General features: G+C 40.7%; 2 protein-coding genes across 2 annotated transcripts; both read right to left on the minus strand.

The window, feature by feature from the left end:
- Positions 1-5,539: 5,539 nt before the first annotated feature.
- Positions 5,540-9,243, minus strand: LOC146992130 (perforin-1-like). The gene is made up of 7 exons (XM_085784228.1): positions 9,201-9,243; positions 8,916-9,058; positions 8,682-8,820; positions 8,512-8,592; positions 6,982-7,475; positions 6,716-6,809; positions 5,540-5,799 (listed from the first exon to the last, which is right to left on the minus strand). The coding sequence occupies exons 1-7, from the start codon at positions 9,225-9,227 to the stop codon at positions 5,587-5,589; spliced, it is 1,191 nt and encodes a 396-aa protein (XP_085640354.1). The 5' UTR covers positions 9,228-9,243; the 3' UTR covers positions 5,540-5,586.
- A 5,546-nt stretch (positions 9,244-14,789) lies between these two features.
- Positions 14,790-19,856, minus strand: LOC146992131 (perforin-1-like). Its single transcript, XM_085784181.1, has 9 exons — positions 19,554-19,856; positions 19,393-19,472; positions 19,008-19,053; positions 18,544-18,680; positions 18,306-18,444; positions 18,110-18,190; positions 17,334-17,830; positions 17,138-17,231; positions 14,790-15,435 (listed from the first exon to the last, which is right to left on the minus strand). The coding sequence occupies exons 1-9, from the start codon at positions 19,827-19,829 to the stop codon at positions 15,223-15,225; spliced, it is 1,563 nt and encodes a 520-aa protein (XP_085640307.1). The 5' UTR covers positions 19,830-19,856; the 3' UTR covers positions 14,790-15,222.
- Between the last annotated feature and the right edge of the window lie 997 nt (positions 19,857-20,853).

Raw genomic sequence — 20,853 nt, forward strand, 5'->3', positions numbered from 1 at the left:
TGACTTAGTGTATTTTCCTTTACCACAGTGCTGATATGAGGTATGACCACGAATGGATGGATAAACCAATGTGGAGGGAGTGATATTATACATATGGATGCTTTGTTAACGTTGCCCTCTGACTGGTCGATGAAGGCGCCTAGGAGGCATCTGAACCATCTCAACTGACTCATCTTGGTGTGAAGGACCCTGTATCTCTAAGGCTGAGTCCAGCCACTCGACAGGTAAAACCCATTTTAGCTGCTTGTATCTGCAATATCATCCTGTCTGTCAGTCAATCAATCAATCAATCAATCAATCAATCAATCAATCAATCAATCAATCAATCAGTACGTTTATTTGTCCACAAAGGGGCGATTAATTTGCAAAAGCAGGAGCACACGAGACAAAATATACAAAACACATGGCATAATAAAATTGCAATTGTCTGTCTCTGGTGTCTTGTTCCTGAGTTTATGTGTTTAAAGACTGAGTTTGAGGATTTGATTTCAAAACTATAGTGCACCCCTGCCCCTGTAAACACTACACCCGTCTTATCTGGTGTTAACTTGTGGCAAGTTTGACAAGCAGTTTTTGGACCAGGCATCACATTCCCCTGTCTTGGCTATTAGTGTCAGTGGATCTTAAACAAGTTGGTGCAGAAGAGTTTAGGAAATTCCCTCTGCAAGAATTCATTTTTCAGTTTCTCCTTCAATAATAACACAAACAATTGATAATAATATATCTCTGGGTCTTGTTCAATCTTTAAACCAAAATTCAGGATTCTAGTTGTGGATTAACTTGTAGTGCAGGAAACATAACCAGACATTTCTTTTAAGGGTAAAGTTCTGAATTAAAATGCAAATTCGATCAGCCGTGATTGTTTTTTAGTTGCTGTGCAGTTTGTCCAGCTGGGGCAAGTCTGCACCTGATTGAGTCTGGTTGGACACGGTTGATATGCACACGCATGTAACCTCACAGCGTCAGTTTGAGCTCATTTTGCAAAGATAATAAACAGGTCCTTCTCATTTCTCTGAATCTCCAGTATGGCATTTTTGCATTTTTTTTTTTAATGTTCAAACTCATAAAACAGTGACGATCAATGACATCCGTGTGCCACATAGAGTAATGCAAGTTTAATGTAGAATACATTTTGAGAGTCAAGAATGCAGTTATTAGAAGCAACAAAAAAGAATAGTGAATATTAAAGTCAAAGACATTTAGGATCTCGAAGTTTGAGTATAGCTTTATAAGAGCATGCAGCTTTACGCATTTAGTTGTGCAGAAGGTGTGTCACTGTGCCTGTCTTGGTCGGTTCATAGCTACGTAGTTTAGTGTCTAAATCAACTACTGACACTGTTTTCAAAATAAAAGAGACTCATTGAAGATGAGAAGATGCCTCCACCTGCAAGCGCATTAAGACAAAACACCGGTCCATAATATAAACAGTGTTTTACCTGTGTTCACCTGCGACTGATGGGCTTCTGCTCTGCAGGGCGGTGGTTGGTGCAATGATGAACTGAGGAAACACAAATGGTACACTGGGCTGGGCGCACAGACATGTGGCAACATGATGCAGGAGGTAAAACTGAGAGTGGCGCATCATTTCTTGGAGGCGCATTAAGATAATAATTGTGATTAAATTAATTTCTCTTATTGTGTTACTAATTTTCTTTTCTGTAACTCCACCTGCAAAATTCATAATATTTGTGATGGGTGTGAGGGACGGGGAATGGGATTTCTATCTTTCATAGACTTGAGAGTGAAGTACAATGGTGGCTGTTGTTGGCACCTGTTCCTTTTTTTTTTCTTTTTTTTTAACACAACATGTTTTTCTATAAAGTGAAACTAAAGTCTCCCATCCCCACCCAAATTTACTCTTTTAAAGCGACAGTATCACCCCTTACACATATATAAGCTGTACAATATGACAGTATAAAATACCATACTATACCAACTTTATTTATAAGGCATTTTAAAAGAGTATGTTCACCCCTGCCAAAGCATACAGAAGTCCAATATCACTGCCTGTGAACATAGGGTAGGTTGGGGTACAAAAAAAACAACCTAATACCTTGTTTACACAATCACAGGTTTTTGTACATTGTTCTTCCTCAAATGTAAACGGTGTTGTTCTATGATCTCTTCATCTGTGTCACAAATAACAAGTAAAAAAGGCAAGTGTAAGAGGAAAAGAAACCCCATTTTAGAAACAAAACACAGAGATGTAACTCTTTACTGATCAAACTTTAATAAAAAAGGAACAGGATATCAGCTGTTACCCCAGGGTTATTATTGAATGCAGCAAATGCATACATTTGATATAATGATAATGTATATAAAGCAGAGCATACTTTATGAAGAAGATCCTTTGTACTACCTTCAGCCATCAGGCTTTTTTAATCCTCTGCAAATGGTCGATGAGCTGTCTGACAAATGAATTTCCCTTTGGGGGACTGTTCAATGGGCTTTATGCACAGCTCCACTACTTCCTGAAATAAGCCTTTATTTCCTGTCTTAAATTATTGGACCAACTGATTAATCCAGGTGTGCTTGACCATTGTTGTGAGGTCAGACACACCTGGATTAATCAGTTGGTCCTGTAAGAAAGGAAATAAAGGAGCTGGCTTATTTCAGGAAGTAGTGGAGCTGTGCATAAGCATGTCAAGGATTAAGGTTTGATTACTGCAAGTCCTGTTATTGTCATACTCAATAGTGCAGAACCACATGGGGGCAGACTTACACAACAAGCTGTCAGACAAGCAGTAATGAGGATTTAGTAGGCTACCTTAAAAAAAAACATTAAATCTTAAAATGACGGTAACATTCTCTAACTCTAATGAGGCAAAATGCAGTTTCCAGACCACGGCCCTCAGGTCCTCATCTACATATACATTTGTACCATTAAAGAGCAATATCATACGCTCTTCATCTTATGAACCTGGATTTCCAGTGCAGTGACATGTCAAGTTTTTTTTTTCATTAGTAGGTTTCTCCTAAGAATATTTTTGAATTCACATGGTGTTCATGCATATGTTTCTTCTTGCACTGACAAAAGCTGGTGAGTGGTTTGAGGGGCTTAAATCATATATTTAAATGTCTTTACTGGCTCAAAAAATGTAACTGTTTTGATTCATAAATTCAGAAAATAATACACAGCTTTTTTTAATTAGACAAATGTTCAATTTATGAATCCACCATCAAACAGGATTTATATCTCTTCCAAATTCAAACATGGCTTCAAACTAAACTACAACTGAATTTAAGTTGAGAGACATACTGTATATTGTTGTTGTATTATTGAATAGCTATTATTCAATTGTCAAGATAGGAATGAGAGTGCAATGATACTCATATTAGATCTTTATTTAAACCTAAAATGTGACTGATAGTTTATTTTTCAGTCAATCAACATATGCGATTTCCCACATGACCAACCAACAACAAGCCATGGAGTGTTTTCTTTGTATGGAGATGTTTTGTACCTGTTGCACCTGTCACCAGTCAGGTGAAAGTCACAGGTCATAGTGTAAAGAATCTCATCTAATGCTTCATAAGCAGAAGTAAAATTTGTTCATGGTCAAAATCACATCAAAGGAAGCAGCATTCAGTCCCTTTGCTCCACCGATCTGGTTCTACATTCAGTTTAATATAAATAAACAAGTATAGTTTAATAACAATAAAATTACCTATTCGGGTAGGTGCTATTATCTCATCCATACTCTGTAAGTAGCCTACCATCAATAACAAAAAAAAAATCAAGGAGGGCAAACTACATTTCACACTTAAATCAGTACGATATCCAGGAATTTTTCGCATAAATGCTTTTGTTTGCATACTGCATTCTGGCCAAATCAGTACGTACTAGCAGTATAGTGCAAAAACAGCCCCCTTGTTTATTAAAAAGAAAACAATTTTTAAAGAAATAAATCACAGAAATTAAACTCTTTTCTGCTCAAACTTTAATAAATTCTTAAAAAGCAACAGAAAGACAAGAAAACAGGACACCAGCTGTTATCCAGCTGTTATTATTTAATTCTGCAAGGCAAGACATACATTTCATAAAGATAATATATAAGTGAGTATATTTGAATCATTAATGGATTACTGATATATAAAATCCTCCACATTGGATCAATAACTAGATGAATTCAAGGCAGATGAGATTTTTTCAAAGGCAATATTGAAAAAGAAGACACATTAATCAGTTTTATTTATATAAGAAAGGACCTATAATTGAAATAGTAATAGGCGCGTTTCCACTGCAGGAACTTCGGGGTAATTTTACGGGGCCAGCCCCGTTGGTGTGTGTCTCCACTGCAGGAACCTCCTCCACAGGGCCGCTTACAGGAACTTTTACGGGGCCGAACGGAGTCCATTCCTGGGGTAGGGACTCGGATCGGCCCTGAAGAAGTCCTGGTGGGGCTTGAGATTTACTCTGTGCTGATTGGTCAGACTCAAAGCAGGATCATGTGACGCTAAGAGAAAGCCCCAAAATAATACCCCTTTCCCACTGGTCAAAGAACCCGTTTAAACCCGCTAACAATCGGCTTTTGGTGGCAGTGGGAAAGGCGCACCGAGCCGGGTCGACGCGGGTCGACGCGGCTCGGCAAGCGACGCAGGTTAAAATCGCCTTTAATCCGCTCGGCTCCGATTGGCTTGCAGTGGGAACGCCAGACCCGCGTCAACCCGCTAATTTACGTGATGACGCTGAGCGTTACGTGATGCCACGTCATCGCGCCGGTCGCGTCTCATATCACGTAGCCTACCAAAACAAAGCTCTGCTCCACTCTGCTCTCACTCGAGACTGGGATCAAATGATCAAAGAACACTAACCAAAAACAATTGAAAAAAAGAAAAGAAGCGACAGTCTGTTTAACTGACGTGTTGAGGTCCCCCGTGGTCCTGGTGCTCCAGGTCAGCCAGACGCCTCGTCTGCCTCGGCGGACGGACACTCCGCGGCGGGCGGCTGTGGCATGACACTGTGTGTGTTTCTTGCACCGCGGATGAGAGCGGGGCGACTGGTTTATGCTCTGTCTGACTCCCCAGTGGCCCCCATTTTGGTCAATGGGGGCCAAAGGGGCCAAATGCAGATTGTTAGTTGGTTGACCCACGTTTAAAAAACCTGCGTCAACCCGCTAATTTTAGTGGGAAAACGGCTTAAGATGCATTTTTATAACCCAACGTTACTAAAAACGGAAAAAAGAAGAAAAAGAGAGTGGTAAATAGGCGATCGCGGGATTACGTGACGATCGAGACGGCATTTTTTTTTTTAAGAAAGTGTCTCTACTGACAGAAAAAAACAACAACAAGAGCAGTAAAAAAAAATAAAAAAATAAAAAAACGCTGCACAACGACCTCGCAATGATCGAAACTGTTGCACGTTGCCATAAGAGCCCGGTGGGTCCTCTCTGCAGTGGAGACACGGCCACTGAGGGCCGAGTGAGAGGACGGTTCCTGTAGAAGTTCCTACCCCCTCCTTTTACCAGGAACTCCTGCAGTGGAAACGTGGCTATTGAAAAAAAATTGAAAATAACTGGTTGAACTTTAAAAGGAAAGTTTTACATTTACATTTTAGGAAAGTAAATGTGTACACTATTTCTTTTCTTACTCTGGATACGGTGTGTAACTGTTACACCTCCATCCAGTCAGATGACTGTCACAGGTCAGAGTGTACTCCACCCTAAAGGCGCCCCATTCGTCTTTGCAGGTGTGTCCACGTGAGCCCTGTTCAATGTTGAAAGAACACATCACCAGACGGTCATCATCATCCGGGTCCTGGTCCCAGACTTCGACGTCCAGCTGTAAGTTTGTGTCCACCTTCATTAAACAAAGAGAGACAAAATCAAAAGTAAGCAGATCATCTTGAAAAAAAAAAAGCCATATTTGTTTATACACATAGTTATGATCTTTTTGTGAACTCCATAAATACTTTCTCCTTGAAAGTGAATATTTACAAGATGCTGGAGTTTCTTGTAATTAATTTCAGACACAAGTTTCATAATTCAGTTTGATCTAATCAGATATCAACTACTTATAAAATAATATTTATAGCCCTCCTATTTTATTTATGTGATAATCATTTCACCTTATTACTGTAAAGCAACATTGCGGAGTTTCTGCTCAGTGCTTCCACCATCTGGTTGAGAAGCGCTATCGTCTGGGGGGAAAAACTTAACCAAAACAAAACTTATCAGCCAGCGCATCCAGCGTTTATTCCCATCAATAAACAACAGTGTTTCCCACATGTTTGCAAGGAGACTCAGGCCCAGGCTGCAGCGGCAGCACCATTCATCCTATTAACAATTTTTTCTACCATTGCAATGAGTCTGGAAACATTATTTTAAAGCCGATAAACTCTGCAATGTTGCTTTAACTACCATTTTAGGATGGTGCTATACATAAATCCACCTGCAGGTGTCACTGTTTCTACATATATCATGTGAAGTACTCCATGGTTCTGGTGGTATTACTTCTTAACAACTCACCCTCTTTAAATAGACATGCTGGATAGATAACCCCAGTTCTGTCTTAGTCACCTAATAGCCAACATTGTTGTACAGGTTTTTAAGTACAGACTGTGTGGCCCACTTAGGCCAGATAATGTAATTACACTCTGGGTGTGTTGAACGAACATCATCAGTAAAAGTCCTCTGACCTCAGCTGACGAGGCTGAATGACAGGATTGAAGTGTTTCTTTTGTGTTGAAACTTAATGAGATACAGTATATACTGACATTGCCCAGATCGTAACGAGTGTCCCACCAGGGGTTGTTTGATGAGATCACTCTTGTTGTTCGGTAGAAGGAGCCGTAGCTCAACTTAGCATAGCTGTGGGTGGCATAAACAAAAAAAGAACAAACTATCAAAAATAAGTAACTACAAAGAAATAAACTTTTTATTTATTTATTTTATAGATGTCCAATATCCGGCCAGTAGGAGGCAGGTGTAAACACATAATAAGTTCTGAGTATGACTGTGGATCGCTGGCCTCACTACTTACGCCTCAGTCACAGAAGCTATGTCTCCGTACAGATCCCAGGCCTTGACGATGGTCACCACTAGGTTCCCCCTTGATTTTGTTTTTGGACAGCAGTTGTAATCCAGGTTTGAACTGGACCGCCCACAGCTTGATCGACTGGATGAGATCTTCACAGCGTTATCTTTTAAGTACTGCTCCATGGCAGCCTTCATACCCAACCTCTGTGACCTGTTTGGAAGCAGTCTATAAATTGGCCGAATAAAATACTGAACAAGATCTGGGAGATCCTTGATCTCGTTCAGCCACTTTTTGTAGGCCTGGGAGTTATCATGACTGAGTGAAAACTCCCCGGTCCAGCCAGAGCCTCCCGCCACCTCTGTCATGTGCTGGTGGAGACCACCGCTGTAATAGGTGTAGCCGTCCCGGTTCTCTAGGACTCTGGAGCAATGGCTATAGGATGATGTAGCGTTTAGGCCTAGGCCTAAAGCAAAACCAGCTGATAGGCAGCTTTGCACCTGAGGACAAAGGAGTTATTTCAAAGGGTACATATTATGGAAATGTCACTTAATGCCACCAAAATGTAAGAACTGACAAAAAAAATCTGTAATTTGCAGGCCCCCTAGGTTGAAATCCATGTGGTTTTACGAGCTGTTCCCTCTGTTGACATCATTAGTTTTAGAATTTGCCTAATCACATCCCTACCTGTGAGTAAGAGTACTGGTAAAGGGGGCAGGGCGGGGCAAGAGTGCTGGAATAAGAGAGTAACCACACTTTCATTGAGTCCCATGGTAAACCTCATGCGCCGGCAGGATATGGGTATTGCAAAAGTGCCCAGAAAACCTATTCACTCCAATTATGTGTGTGTTGCCCACTTGCTTGTAAATTGATATTTCAAACATTAATGTAGACAACAGTTTTTTTATACTGTGTTAATATTTATCTGTAAGGGCTCCACGATGATGCTATTAACGTGGGTGATCTAGAAATTTCCTTAATTGAAAATACCGCACTTACTCGTTCACCAACAATGCAGAGATGTCAGCTCTTACGCACTTTGGCAATACCCATATTCCGCCACCAGGAGGCGCTTCCATTTGACCAATCTGTGTTGTTACTCTCTTATCCAATCCAGACACTCTAGGCGGGGCGAGCAGTGGCTCATTTGCATTTAAAGGGACAGGCACTGAAACCGGCCGTTCTGAACAGGGCTGTTTTGAGCGAATAAAAAAAGTGCTGTAATGTTTGATCCTTGGGGTATTTTGACTGAAGCATGTCACAGACATGTCTTTAAGACACCTGAGAACTATTTCAATTTCTGGAAACGGGACATAATTTGACTTCTTTAAGTCAGCTGTAAGTGTCTTTGTGCTGAGAATAGTGAACAGCAGTATGAAATACCTCATGTTCAACTAAGCAGATCTTAAGAAACATAGACAGATACAAACAATCACTAAAGCTTGAAGCACTGAAGCTTCCTGGTGGTCAACAATATATAAAGACTCTGCAGTATTTACATGCATATTGACTATACAGTTTTTGTGTTATGTTTACCACATCTGAAGAGAATCCGTTCAACGTGGACAAACAGGTTCGTGCAGCAGTGACTCGTCTTAATTTCCCTCCAAGACGGGCCTGAAAGGAAGTTGTTTATTTAGGAAATTAGGAAATCAACTTGCCCTTTCTTGCAAAATATAAATAATTCAATGTATATTTGTGCAAACCTTGAGTATGTAGTGTGTGCCATAGGTGGTTATAAGGTCCTCGTACTCATCCTTGGTGGAGGAGTCATAGGAATGTGGCAGCTTCTCCACAACTTTAGAGAACTCAGAGCTGAGAGTGGGTCGGCTCGACACACGGTAACTAGACACAAAGAAAAGATGAAAGAGGAAATGATCTTATCTGAAATTATTTTATCTTACTAATTCTGTGGTGATGCAGGGATCTTCACATCTTACCTGTAATGCTTACAGGTGACCCGGTGAGTGTTGAAGGTGTAGCGGTCCTCTCTGGTCTTGGCTATGGCAAAGCCATAAAGCTTGGATTGTGATCCTGCCACCCACAGGCCAGCAGACACAAATGTATCTAAATTTAGACCAATCTGAAAATTAAATTAAAAAAAACAAACAACTTGTTTTAGGAGATCAAATGCATTAAATATACCTTATATTTAGGTACTGATTGTTTTGTAAATTTAATCCTCACCCAATGTTTTGTGTTAGCGTTAATGCATATCCTCTTACCTTCCAGTGAGGACTGTCCTCAGACATGTAAGTATTAATCAGTGAGCTGTGGAGACAAGGCATGACAAAATCACAGTTGCTTTTCCTTTTAAAGTTTTTCTATAATATTTTTAGTTACAAATGAACACAAATGAACAGGTGGCCTAATTTAAATGGAATTGCCGTATGTTGTTAAGTGAAGATAATTTAGAGGAAGGAGGAGTACACTCAACTGCTTATTAAAATGAAATTATTTCCATTTTTATGCCCCAGTCTGTCCCATTCTCGTTTTGTCAGTAATCCCTTGATAAAAAATTTGAGATTCCAGTGGTCAAAGGTCAAGGTGGCAGTGATATGACAAAACACTGTTTCAACCTCTTGAATATTGTATCTAGTATTCCCTAAGCATTTAAAACACTGCTGAAAAGGGATGAAAAAGTCTGTGCTTTAACAAAAAAAAGAAGAGAAAACACAAAGGCTGAGGTGACTCATGGATATTATTCAGGAGAAGCCTATTCATTGGACTGTCTCAAAGTCTTAAAGACTGTCTTAATTAATAATCTGAAATATGAAAATAATTGATTAAAATTGTATGTATCTTGATGATACAACGCTGTGAAACAAGGCCGTAACCATGGAGTCAACATTGGGGGGGACCAAATTTCTCTCTTTCTATATACTACTGTATATACTGTATACACCGTACTTTCCAGACTATAAGCCGCTACTTTTTTCTCTCTCTCTGCACACCGCAACACAAACGCGCTCCGTAACCTTTAATCTTTTGTTTATGACGGTTAAAACTACACAAACACACACGCCGTAACATCGTATATGTCATGTAACGTTATCCACCGCTCCATTTTTTTATTTTTTCGCCAGCTTCATTGTAAATAAATGCACATGGGCGAACAGCGGAAAAGCGAGAGGACTTGCACAGTTCCCTACTGTCTTTCTGTGTATATATATAAATATATAATATGTTACAACATGAAAACCTGCGGCTTATATCCAAGTGCGGCCTACACATGGGATACTTTTTTTTATTTTTATTTTTTAATCAGCTAGCAACCCCCCCCCCCCCACACCCTCCCCAATGTATATGGTAATTACGGCCTTGCTGTGAAATAAATGAGCTGTACAATACCTGACGGAGCTGTGTGCATCGGTGTGGATATCGGTGTTACACTGGCTGACTGCGCGCCAGTCCACCGCAGAGACTGGCAGCTGAAAATGAAGGTGAAGATATCTGTTAAAAATAATGTAAAGCCGCGTTCACACCAACTTTTTATTTTTGTTGCTGGTGTAGACGATGTTAATCTAGCCCTATGCGTTGTGTTTCGGTACGGACTGAGGTTTAGGGTACGAACTCTGGTCTCCCGCATGAGAGACGATGATGCAAACTGTTGTACCAAGAGGTCAATGACCGCTTGGCAATCGGGTTTGCACATCCTTTATGGGTGAGTGAGTGCACCCGGACCCTCCATTACAGATGACGAGTTTACAGTATTAAGTCAATGCAAAAGTGGTATGAGTACCGCCTTTTTTGTCCTTTGATTACTTCCATTTGGTGGAAGTCGTTGTTGTTGTTGTTGTCATGCTGTTCAGTACCACAGTTGTCACGCTTCATGAAAAAAACATGTGCCTGTGACTATGTTTTATGTTATAGCTAGCTATCACTTTATTATTGTTTGTAAAGAGTGCCCTTTTAGCTAAAGTAAAGTTAATTCTTATTGTTCAGTTGATAACATTTAGCACTTGCAGGCTGATGCTAAACATTAGCATTTGAATGTTTTTTTTCTTCTTTGTTTTTTCCTTTTTTTTCCATGAATGTTAGCATGTATTATAAACATATCTTTCTTCATCAGACAGTCTTCACTTTGACAGTCTGTTGAAGTAAAGATCAATAACGCAAGATCTAAAGTAGACTTTTTCTTGCCATAGCAGGGGCAGAATACACATAAAGTACATTAAACTGTTTTGATTAATCATTTAAATCAAATTACTTTCTGCAGCGTGTTGTTTTGGTAAGGGTTGGAGCAGAGAGTACAGGTGCCATTTGGATTGAGGAAAGTCTTCATGTCCACCAAGTAGGCTTCTTTTCGCTGCAGGGTGGTCACATCAAATCCCTCCCCCACCAAGTTGTAGCCTGGTACGAAGGGAGCAGACTCACACTGGCTGCGGCTCCCAGTCTGACAGGAGAGAACAGGGGAGTGGAAGAACAGGAGGAGGAGGAGGAGACCCAGACTGAGAGAGGGTGGAGTGGAGCGGGGGAGCATGGCTGGACTCAAGGAGAATCTGAAATAGACAGACAGGAGAGTGCATGTGATGATAAATGAGGATGTCTCTCCTCTCTTTTAAGAACTATGTTTCGGTTGCTGTGATCATTTGCGGCAGTTTGATTTGGTGCATTGTACAGAGCTATAGTATAAGTGTAGTATAAGTAAATCACTGTTGCCTCTCAGCAAGAAGGTTCTGGGATTGATTCTTGGGTTCTGGGGTCCAAACTTGGGTGAAGCTTGCATGTTCTCCCTGTGGACATGAACATTAGGTTCATAGTTACCTCTAAACTGATAGAAGATGTGAATGTGAGCCTTGATGTGTTGGCCCTGTGACAGGTGACCTGTGCCAGCAAAACTGGAAACCAAATTGAAGACATATTATGATATTATGCTGATGGATGCTTTGTAAATGCTGCCATCTAGTGGCCCAAGAAGCATCTGAGTCAGATAACTCTGATAAATACAGTTTTTTACGATTGAATAAACACAATTTTGATTGTTTTGTTTTGTTTAGCAAAACCCAACACACGAATAGCACAACCACATACCCAATTAGCAAAACACCTTACAGTAACTCCTTTGCAAAATGAACCACTCTTGTAAAAACTACACACTAACTTATCAAAACCATATTTTTTTACCATATGAAACACACACGTTGCATATGACTTAACTCTGTTTGCACCGGGGCATCGCGTGGCGTAGTGGTTAGAGCGGGCGCCCCATGTATAGAGGCACAGTCCTCGCTGCGGTCGGCCCCGGTTCGAGTCCCACGTCGGGCGCCATTTGCTGCGTGTCGTCCCCCCTCTCTCTGCCTCCCCATTTCCTGTCTGTCTCAACTGTACTATCTATAAAGGCATAAAAGCCCAAAATTAAAAAAAAAAAAAAAAAAAAAAAAACTCTGTTTGCACCAGTTACACTCTGCTGTTGAAAACCTTAAACACTTTCGGCTAATTCTGCTTCTAAGTGCATAGAGTAGTATGGGTGAAGCACACAGTGAATTTGCAAAACATCGCTCGGATTTGCACAACTGTAAACACAATGTCTGCACACACAATGTCTGCACAATGTGCTTCTCCTTTGAGCTTCACCTACTCCTGCTTGAGGTCTTCCTCTTCCTCTTCCTCGGCCACGGCCTCTGGCACGGCCTCTGCCTCCTTCTTCTCCTCCTTCTCTGATTCCCCCTCTCATCCTCACTCTTCCTCTTCCTCTTCCTTCCATTTTGGTTAAGCTTGGTGAAATCACCTGCTGCATTTTTATAGTGCTTAAACCTGATTGGTGTGTCTACAATTAAGCAATCTTGTGTTTGCACACCTGATGGCAGTGTTCAATCAACTGGCTCATAGGTGTGGTAATTTGACAGTCAGTGCTTTAGAATTGCAAGGAAGTGACATCTTGATATACTTCTGTGTCTAATGCATAGACGTGTGTGTTAGTGTTTCAAATCACGGTGTGTATTGTTTTGCACAAAGTGTGAACGGACTCATTGTGCTTACAGTGGTGCAAATCTGGGGCCAAGTTTTGCTCCTTGAGTGTAAGGTTTTGATAATTGGGCAAAACTTTAGATTTTAGTGTTTATTCAATCGTAAAAAACTGTATTACTGTATTGAGTGATTGCACTGAAAGTTTATCACAATAAAAGCGCAGGAAAATATTGTGTGCAGGGAAGCATTGGCTCCAGTATTTATTAGAAAATGTTGATGCCATAACACTGTCTGGATCATATGAGTCAATGATCAGGATCAGACTTGAAACAGTCTGTGAGTATTTGGACCAGGCGTCACATTCCCCTGGCTTGGCCACCACTTCAGTGTACAAAACAAGCTGCTATGTACAACAGAGTCGGGAAAATTCCATCAGCAAGATTTGATTTTCCAGGTTGTTTTTGGGCTGTATTTACCTGTTACTTCTTCAAAAATACCCCAAAAAAGTATGAATAAATAATTCATAATACTATATCTCTGTCTTGTCAAAATTCTGGATTCTGATTGGCTCAGAGATGTGAATTATCTTGAAGTAACCAGAAAATATAACCAGACAATTCACTTGAGGGTAAAGTTAAAGGTACAAACCAAAAATATACAAACCACAAAAATGAACGTGAGGTTATTGGTGCGTACGTGCGTGCGAGAGAGAGAGAGAGAGAGAGAGAGAGAGTGTGTGTGTGTGTGTGTGTGTGTGTGTGTGTGTGTGTGTGAGAGAGAGAGAGAGAGAGAGAGAGAGAGAGAGAGGAACTGTAATATGAAGTGAACGCAGAATTATTTGCAAAACCTGAAACTCCTCCTGGCTCAGCCCAGTAAAGCTTTTAACCGTTTGTGCTGCCTGTTTGGCTCAAGCCTATTTAAAATATATATTAATATAGTTTTCCTCAGCGGTGAGCTCATTTTGCAAATATAATCGATAAATAAATGACCGACTAATTTCTCTGTATTCCCAGTATGACATTTTCAACTCTTGAAAATCGATGAGGTTTATGTTCAGTAGCCTACAACTCATAAAACAGTGCAGGATTCGATGAGGTCCATGCGCCACAGAGAATAATGCGAGTTTAATTAACTGTGCGTCAAGAGTCATTAATTATTAGAAACACGTGAATATCTAAGTTTATCACATCCAAGACCAGGAAATCTGTGCATTTGTAGCTTTCCCAGAGCATGCAACTTTACGCATGAGTTATGCAGAACGTGTGCCAAGTTGCGTCAAAAATCGAAACATGCTGTCATCTGCAAGAGCATGAAAAAAAAAAACACCGGTCCATTATAAACAGTGTTTTACCTGTGTTCCCCTGCGACTGATGGGTTTCTGCAGGAAAGAGCAGGGCGGTGGTTGGTGCTGTGACGCAGTGGTGGTGGCGGTGGTTGGTGCAAATGATACATCCACTGGGCTGCGCGCACAGACATGTGGCAACATGATGCAGAGAATGAAACTGAAAGTGGCGCATTATGTTTTGGAGGCGCGTTAATTCTCAGCATTGAGATGATAAAATAATTTCTCTAAATGCGTTGTTCATTTCCTTTTCTATTGGTTTACGAACAAAATTAGACATATCTGTGATGGGTGTGGGCTAAGTTGGGGATCTCTATCTGTCAAACCCTGTGGAGGGTGGGGTAGGGTTGGGGCTGTTGTTGGCGCCTTTCTACAGTACCTTTTCCAAAAAGTTGATGTCGTGCGAATTCTTTTTTTTTTTTTTTTCATTATTTAAGACAGCACAACATGTTTTTCTACAAAGTGAAACTAACGTCTCTATTTTCACCATCTGCCCAAAAGTCACAGTAGTACTCACCTTTCCAAGAAAGACCCACAAAATATAATACAGTTTTTCAGGAAGGAAGCACAAGTTTTGAGTCTTTATTTAAATGAGAAGATTAAACACTGACAAAACAAGGTCTGACTCCACTTGGGTACCTACCCACCACCTAAATTAAAAACCTTTTTCAGTACCACCACCATAGACTGTTGATATTACACAGCAGATGACCGATATTGTTATTTATGTCAAAGTGTTTACACATACTACAGATCATGATTTTAAAAGAAAAAAAAAATCAAAGTGAATATATGTATTTGAGTGCATGATTCGGCTCATTACTTATCATGTCAAAAATTGATTAATTGAACTTTTAACAAATGTGGAACATAAAATGCGTGAGTGCCTTAGACATTACAGCACCAGTGTGACTAACTACCTCCGATAACACACTTGAAAGTACCGGTAAAAGGAGCAGCAACTCTATAAGATATGTGGCCCCACATGATGTTCCTCACTGTGGAGATGGTTTGTAACGCTGACACCTGTCTCCAGTCAGATGACGGTCACAGGTCAGGGTGTACTTGACCTCAAAGCCACCTCTCTTGGCCGGACAGTGGAATGTGTGCGTTCCCTGGCTCAGGTACCTCACACATGACCCCAGCAGGTCGTCCCAGGTGACATCCTCGTCCCAGACCTCAACCTTCAAACCCAGGCTAGTGTCCACCTTCACAAAAAGCAAAATCACTCTTTCTGTTACTCTAAATAGACTTTTCCAGGTCTGTTCTCACATGGGACAAATGCAGAATTACAACTTGTAATTTGCAAAAAATGTTTTACAATCATTTTAAATTTTACACAGCCTATGTATGTATGTAAGAAAGGGCAGGTTTTTTAGCTTAGTGTTGGTGACTAGGGATCTGTGAACACCAGTTAATATCGGCTAATGCAAAATTTAAAAAAATAAAATGAATTGATCTTCATCTTCCATGTCAAATTTCGATTCGCTGCTCCTCCTACGGCTTTAAAGCTTCAGTTGGTAACAATTATTCAGTCATATGGAACTGTCACTATATTCTGATAGTAGGACATTAAATGGGTAATTTAGGACAAAATCCAAATCCTCTGGCTCCACCTACAGCCTGTAATCATATTTGCCAAAATCCACCACAACCAACGATTCTCCACCTGTCAGGTAGAGGGAGCAGGAGGAGCAGCCAATCGCAGCTCGTACATGTCGTAGTAAGCTGACGAAAGTGAAAGTAAACTCCAAGACTTTGTCTGAAATTTCAAGACGATAGACCGTCAGGTCCCTCTATTAACTTGTCAACCCCCTCCCTCCCTCCACACACGCAGACACACACTTGACGGTGTATTGTCTTGAAATTTGGTGGGTGACATCATCATCTAGAGTGGGAGAAGTTGTCTGAAAATTTTCTCTTTACATGCTCCTCACGGCCACAAATTGCACTCTACACACATGATCCTCTCCACAGTTGTAGAAAAACTTTTCCTCTCTCTCACAATATGCTCAAAAAAGCAGAAAGACTTAAAGAATTTAAACTGTGAACCTCTGAGTGTAGCTGGGTCCCATTGACTCAAATTCAAAGGATTTCGGAGACAAGCAGAAGGGACCTCTGTTTTTTAATTTGCTTGGGTTTCCAAAATGTTTACCCTAGAAACACTGAAAAATATCAACATGTTCGTGAAGTCCTCTGGACGACCAAGGTCTGCTTCTTTTTCTGATAGGAGTTACCATTTTGTCGCAATGACCCCAAATGTGAGACAAGCACTGAGGTAGAAAATCACCCTCTTTCTGTGTGCCTCAACCTGGGGTGTGTCTCAATGTCGCAATCACCTCAAATTGCCGTGGCAACCTCTGAGCCTCATGCCAGAGCCACAGCTGAGACCAATTCATTAATCAGGGACTGTTAACTCACTGAGTGCCAAAAACTTAATTTTACGTTTTTTGATATATTTTTTTAATTACAAAAATAGACACTTACACCTTATGTGTGAATTCAGGAACTCTATGATGAACAGAAAAAGAACTGAAATAGATAACAGTCAAAAACTCATGAAAACTCACGAACTGGACATTTTATCATAATTCGGCTTTTGATGGTTGCTGCTGAATAAAACAGCCCATATCTTTAAATCTACTGTTACGGCTTGTACGAGTTAGTGAACATGTTCAGCTTCAATCCTGACGTCATTTGTGTGTGTTTTTTTATGCAAAATATCTGAGATAAAAGAGTTTGTTTGTCCTCATTTGAAGCAGAAAGTTTCACCTTTCAAACAGCTGGCACTCATCTACTGCTGACCCCTACCATATTCTGAGATTACCTGAAAACAATGTTAATGCAATTAAAAAACGTTTGACCCTTTTTTTAGTTGAATTGTAAAGAGAAGCTACTACTACTACTGACCTTGCCCAGATTATAACGTGCGTTCCACCAAGGGGAGTATGCCCTGACCATGTGAGTCCTGCGGTAATGGGGGCCATACCACATCTTGGCATAGCTGTGACATGGAGAGAACAAGGAAAGAAGTCAACTGATCAACACACATTGTTTTTGATATCCCACCCTCAGCTCTCCTCAACCTGGTCTTCAATCTTCTTACCCCTCAGTTTTGCCGGTGACATCTCCTTTCAGATCCCAGGCTCGGACGATGGTCACCTCCAGCGTCCCCCTCCAGGCCTGTTGAGGGCAGCAGTTGGCGGCCAGGTTAGGAGTGCTCCCTCCACAGTCTGGCTCTCTGGGTGAGGTCCTCACGGCGTTGTCCTTCAGGTACTGCTCTATGGCCGCCTTCATCCCTGCTCTCTTGCTCTCACTTAGCACCAGCTCATACATTGGCCGAAGGGAGTAAGACACAACATCGGGTTCGTCCTTGAGGGTCTTCAGCCAGTTCTTGTAGCCCAGGGAGTCGTTATGGGTGAGTGAAAACTCCCCCAGCCAACCAGAGCCTCCCACCACCTCTGTGTAGTGTTGGTGGAGACCAGAGCTGAACGAGGTGACGACGTCCTGGTTCTGCAGGATCTTGTTGCAAGATTGATGGCTGCCAGATAACTTCACCTTCCCCAGGCCGACAGACACACCTAGTGATAAGCAGGAGTGTGCCTGGAGGACACAAGAGGAAATAAAAGATAAATAATGCTTTTATCTCGGTGCGCATGAAACACAAAAAATAAAGGGGTCTGAACACTTTTTGAAACCACTGCACTTAAAAAAGTCAAGATGCTCTGTGTTTAGAGTCTATCCTGGTAGGCTATAATACATTTTGATATAAATGTATACATTAAGTTTGTACAGCATATAAATTATTTACATTTCTGTACTTTTATCAGTGTTACTACTGGCACATGTATTGTGTACAAATATAAAGATAGTGCCTGTTACCTCATTTGAGGAGAGTCCGTTCAGTGTGGACAAACAGGTACGTGTAGCTGTGACTCGCCTGAGCCTCCCCCCAAGATAAACCTGAAATAAAATGAAATACAATGTTGTTGGAACAAAACGACGTATGTTTTTAAAATTATAATATATAAAATTATAATTAAATTTAAATACTGTGTGTTTGTGTGTGTGTACAAACCTGGCGGATGTAGTGTGTGCCATAGGTTTGTATAAGATCCTGGTACTGATTCCTGGTGGAAGAGTTGTAGAAACTTGGCAGCCTGGCCAAATCCTTACTGAACTCAAAGCTGAGGGGGGGTCGGCTCGACACACGGTAACTAGATATACAGGGACAGAAGAGGAAATTATGTTATCTGAAATTATTCTATTTACTCAATTTATGCTCTGATGATGCAAGGGTCTTCACTTCTTCTTACCCATAATGATTACAGGTGACCCTGTGGGTGCTGAAGGTGTAGCGGTCCTCACTGGTCCTGGTCGTGGCGAACGTATAAGCAGTGGAGCGTGTTCCCCCGACCTCTAGGTTGACAAACTTATCTAAATCTAGACCAACCTGATTAATCAAATAAAGAAATAAAGCTCATGAGCTGTTTAATGTTCAACCATAATCACCACAACATTGTATATTACTGGTTCTGATACTGGATCTTCTGTCACTGGCCTTAAAATTAATTTGTCTTTGTGTCTTAAATCAAATAATATTACCTCTTTTGAAAATATAGCCCAAGAGTTTAATTTACTGCAATGTCTTTATGTCTCTATTCCAGTGGTAAACCAAGTGACCAAATCAAATGACTGACTGACAGTCTCTACTTATAGATATAAATTAATTAATTATAGCCTAATAAAAGTTAATTTCATGTCAACAAATGTTTCCTACCTTCCAGTCGTTACTATCCTGTGAGGTGTAAGTGTTGATCAATGAGCTGTGAAAACAATCACAATAACTAATCATCATTAAACGTCACTGTTTATATTTTCAAACGCACAAACACGAGATAAGAGTGTAGCTGTCAGATTTTTTCCTTTATCTACCACAATGATGGAGGAGGAGGACGGAGAATTTAGGAAGAGGATGGTTGTGTGACATCAGGCTGATCTTTAGACTGTCAGTGTGAAATTTAATTTGGAGCTGCCAGATTGATCTAAACTGAGATTAAAGCAAATTTTATTGTGAGGCACTTGTCGAATGAGAACAAAATCAAAATAAAAACTGACTTCCCTTGCTATCAGACTGGAGCTGATTCAGATAAGAAGCTGTATACCTGACAGATGTGTGGGCGCTGCTGTAGAGATCATCAGTGCATCGGGTGAATGCACGCCAGTCCACTACAGAGACCGGCAGCTGAGAGTGAGGGAGAGGCCAGCTCAGTTATCATGCTCACATTAAAGTGTGTGAAAGTGATTATTATAATCTGCTGTTTACCTTCTGCAGGCTCTCTCCTTGGAGAGGGTTGGAACAGAGGATACAGGTGCCACTCGGGGTGAGGAAAGTCTTCACGTCCACCATGTAAGCTCCTTTCCTTCGCAGAGTGACCACATCAAAACCTTCCCCCACCAGGTTGTGGCCTGGTACGAAGGGGGCGGACTCACAATCACTGGAGTTCCCGATCCCACAGGAGAGAACAGGGGAGATAGAGAACAGACAGAAGAGGAGGAGGAGAGTCAGGTAGAGAGGAGGTGGAGCTGAGAGGGAGAGCATGGCTGGAGACGATGAAAGACTGAGGAAAAACAGAGAGGACGTGAGTGATCTATCTATCTATCTATCTATCTATCTATCTATCTATCTATCTATCTATCTATCTATCTATCTATCTATCTATCTATCTATCTATCTATGCTGTGTGAATATCGCCCTCTGGTGGTGATTGCACCAATGACAGGAACATGTTGATGTCAGCCGTGACTTTGCTCAGCTTGTTGTAGGATAACTTGTTGAAGAATGTGGAAGTTTATATGATCTACCACTTTTTGTTACTGTAATGAATCCCAAATCAACAGTGTATTGACCCTGATAGATAGTGTTGATGCACAATAATATAATGAAATATAACAATAAAGTACTAAAACTGAAGAAGAACAATGCCAGCCTTATCCTTCAACACTGTGCATGTACCTAATTACATCCAGCTATCACTGTCTGGTAGTACTGCCCCACTATATAACTTTTATACTTGTTAATATCTAAACAGCCAATGAAAGGAGATGTCTGCAAGATGCTGTTATCTCATGTTAGGAGTGTTTGTATGAAGTGTCAAACACTTTCAAACGATTGTCTAAATCTAATGCTCTTCTGTCATCCACAGGTTTGCACATACATTTCAGTCATTTTGTACAGTGTTGAATAGTGACAGTGCAGTGATGTGCTGATATGCAATGCTGAACCAGAATTATTTGTTGTGCAGTAAGTGTAGTGCCATGAACAGTTACTCTTTTTGTCTGCAGTTCTCCTTTTCTTAGTAAGTCAGTCAGGTGTTTATGAAAATATCAAAACAGTTCTGCTGCATATGTTTAGCTCACTGACCGGTCACAATGTTGAAGTGATTAACTGAATTTGCAGGTTTTTCAACATGCGTGAACAAGGTTTTGATTCAGGCTTTTGCATGAAAATTCATAACTGTTCTGAGATCTGCATTACATAAGAGTCGACGCGCTACATCAGAGATTCATTTGTTTTGAACCAGATTCAGAATATAAAATCATCAATCTAAACATCTGATCTCAGA

This window comes from Trachurus japonicus, chromosome 1 (genome assembly GCF_045865225.1).
Source record: "Trachurus japonicus isolate A0001 chromosome 1, Traja_1.0".
Taxonomy (NCBI): domain Eukaryota; kingdom Metazoa; phylum Chordata; class Actinopteri; order Carangiformes; family Carangidae; genus Trachurus; species Trachurus japonicus.

Bases quoted from the DNA above. Each gene is read 5' to 3' on its own strand.
- LOC146992130 (XM_085784228.1), bottom strand. From the start codon at position 9,227: ATGTCTGAGGACAGTCCTCACTGGAAG. The intron at 9,059-9,200 runs GTAAGAGGATAT...TTTAATTTTCAG, and splicing joins AGGACAGTCCTCACTGGAAG to ATTGGTCTAAATTTAGATAC. The intron at 8,821-8,915 runs GTAAGATGTGAA...CTTTGTGTCTAG, and splicing joins GTCACCTGTAAGCATTACAG to TTACCGTGTGTCGAGCCGAC.
- LOC146992131 (XM_085784181.1), bottom strand. From the start codon at position 19,829: ATGCTCTCCCTCTCAGCTCCACCTCCTCTCTACCTGACTCTCCTCCTC. The intron at 19,054-19,392 runs GTATACAGCTTC...TTGTTTTCACAG, and splicing joins AGCGCCCACACATCTGTCAG to CTCATTGATCAACACTTACA. The intron at 18,191-18,305 runs GTTTGTACACAC...ATTTTATTTCAG, and splicing joins GCACACACTACATCCGCCAG to GTTTATCTTGGGGGGAGGCT.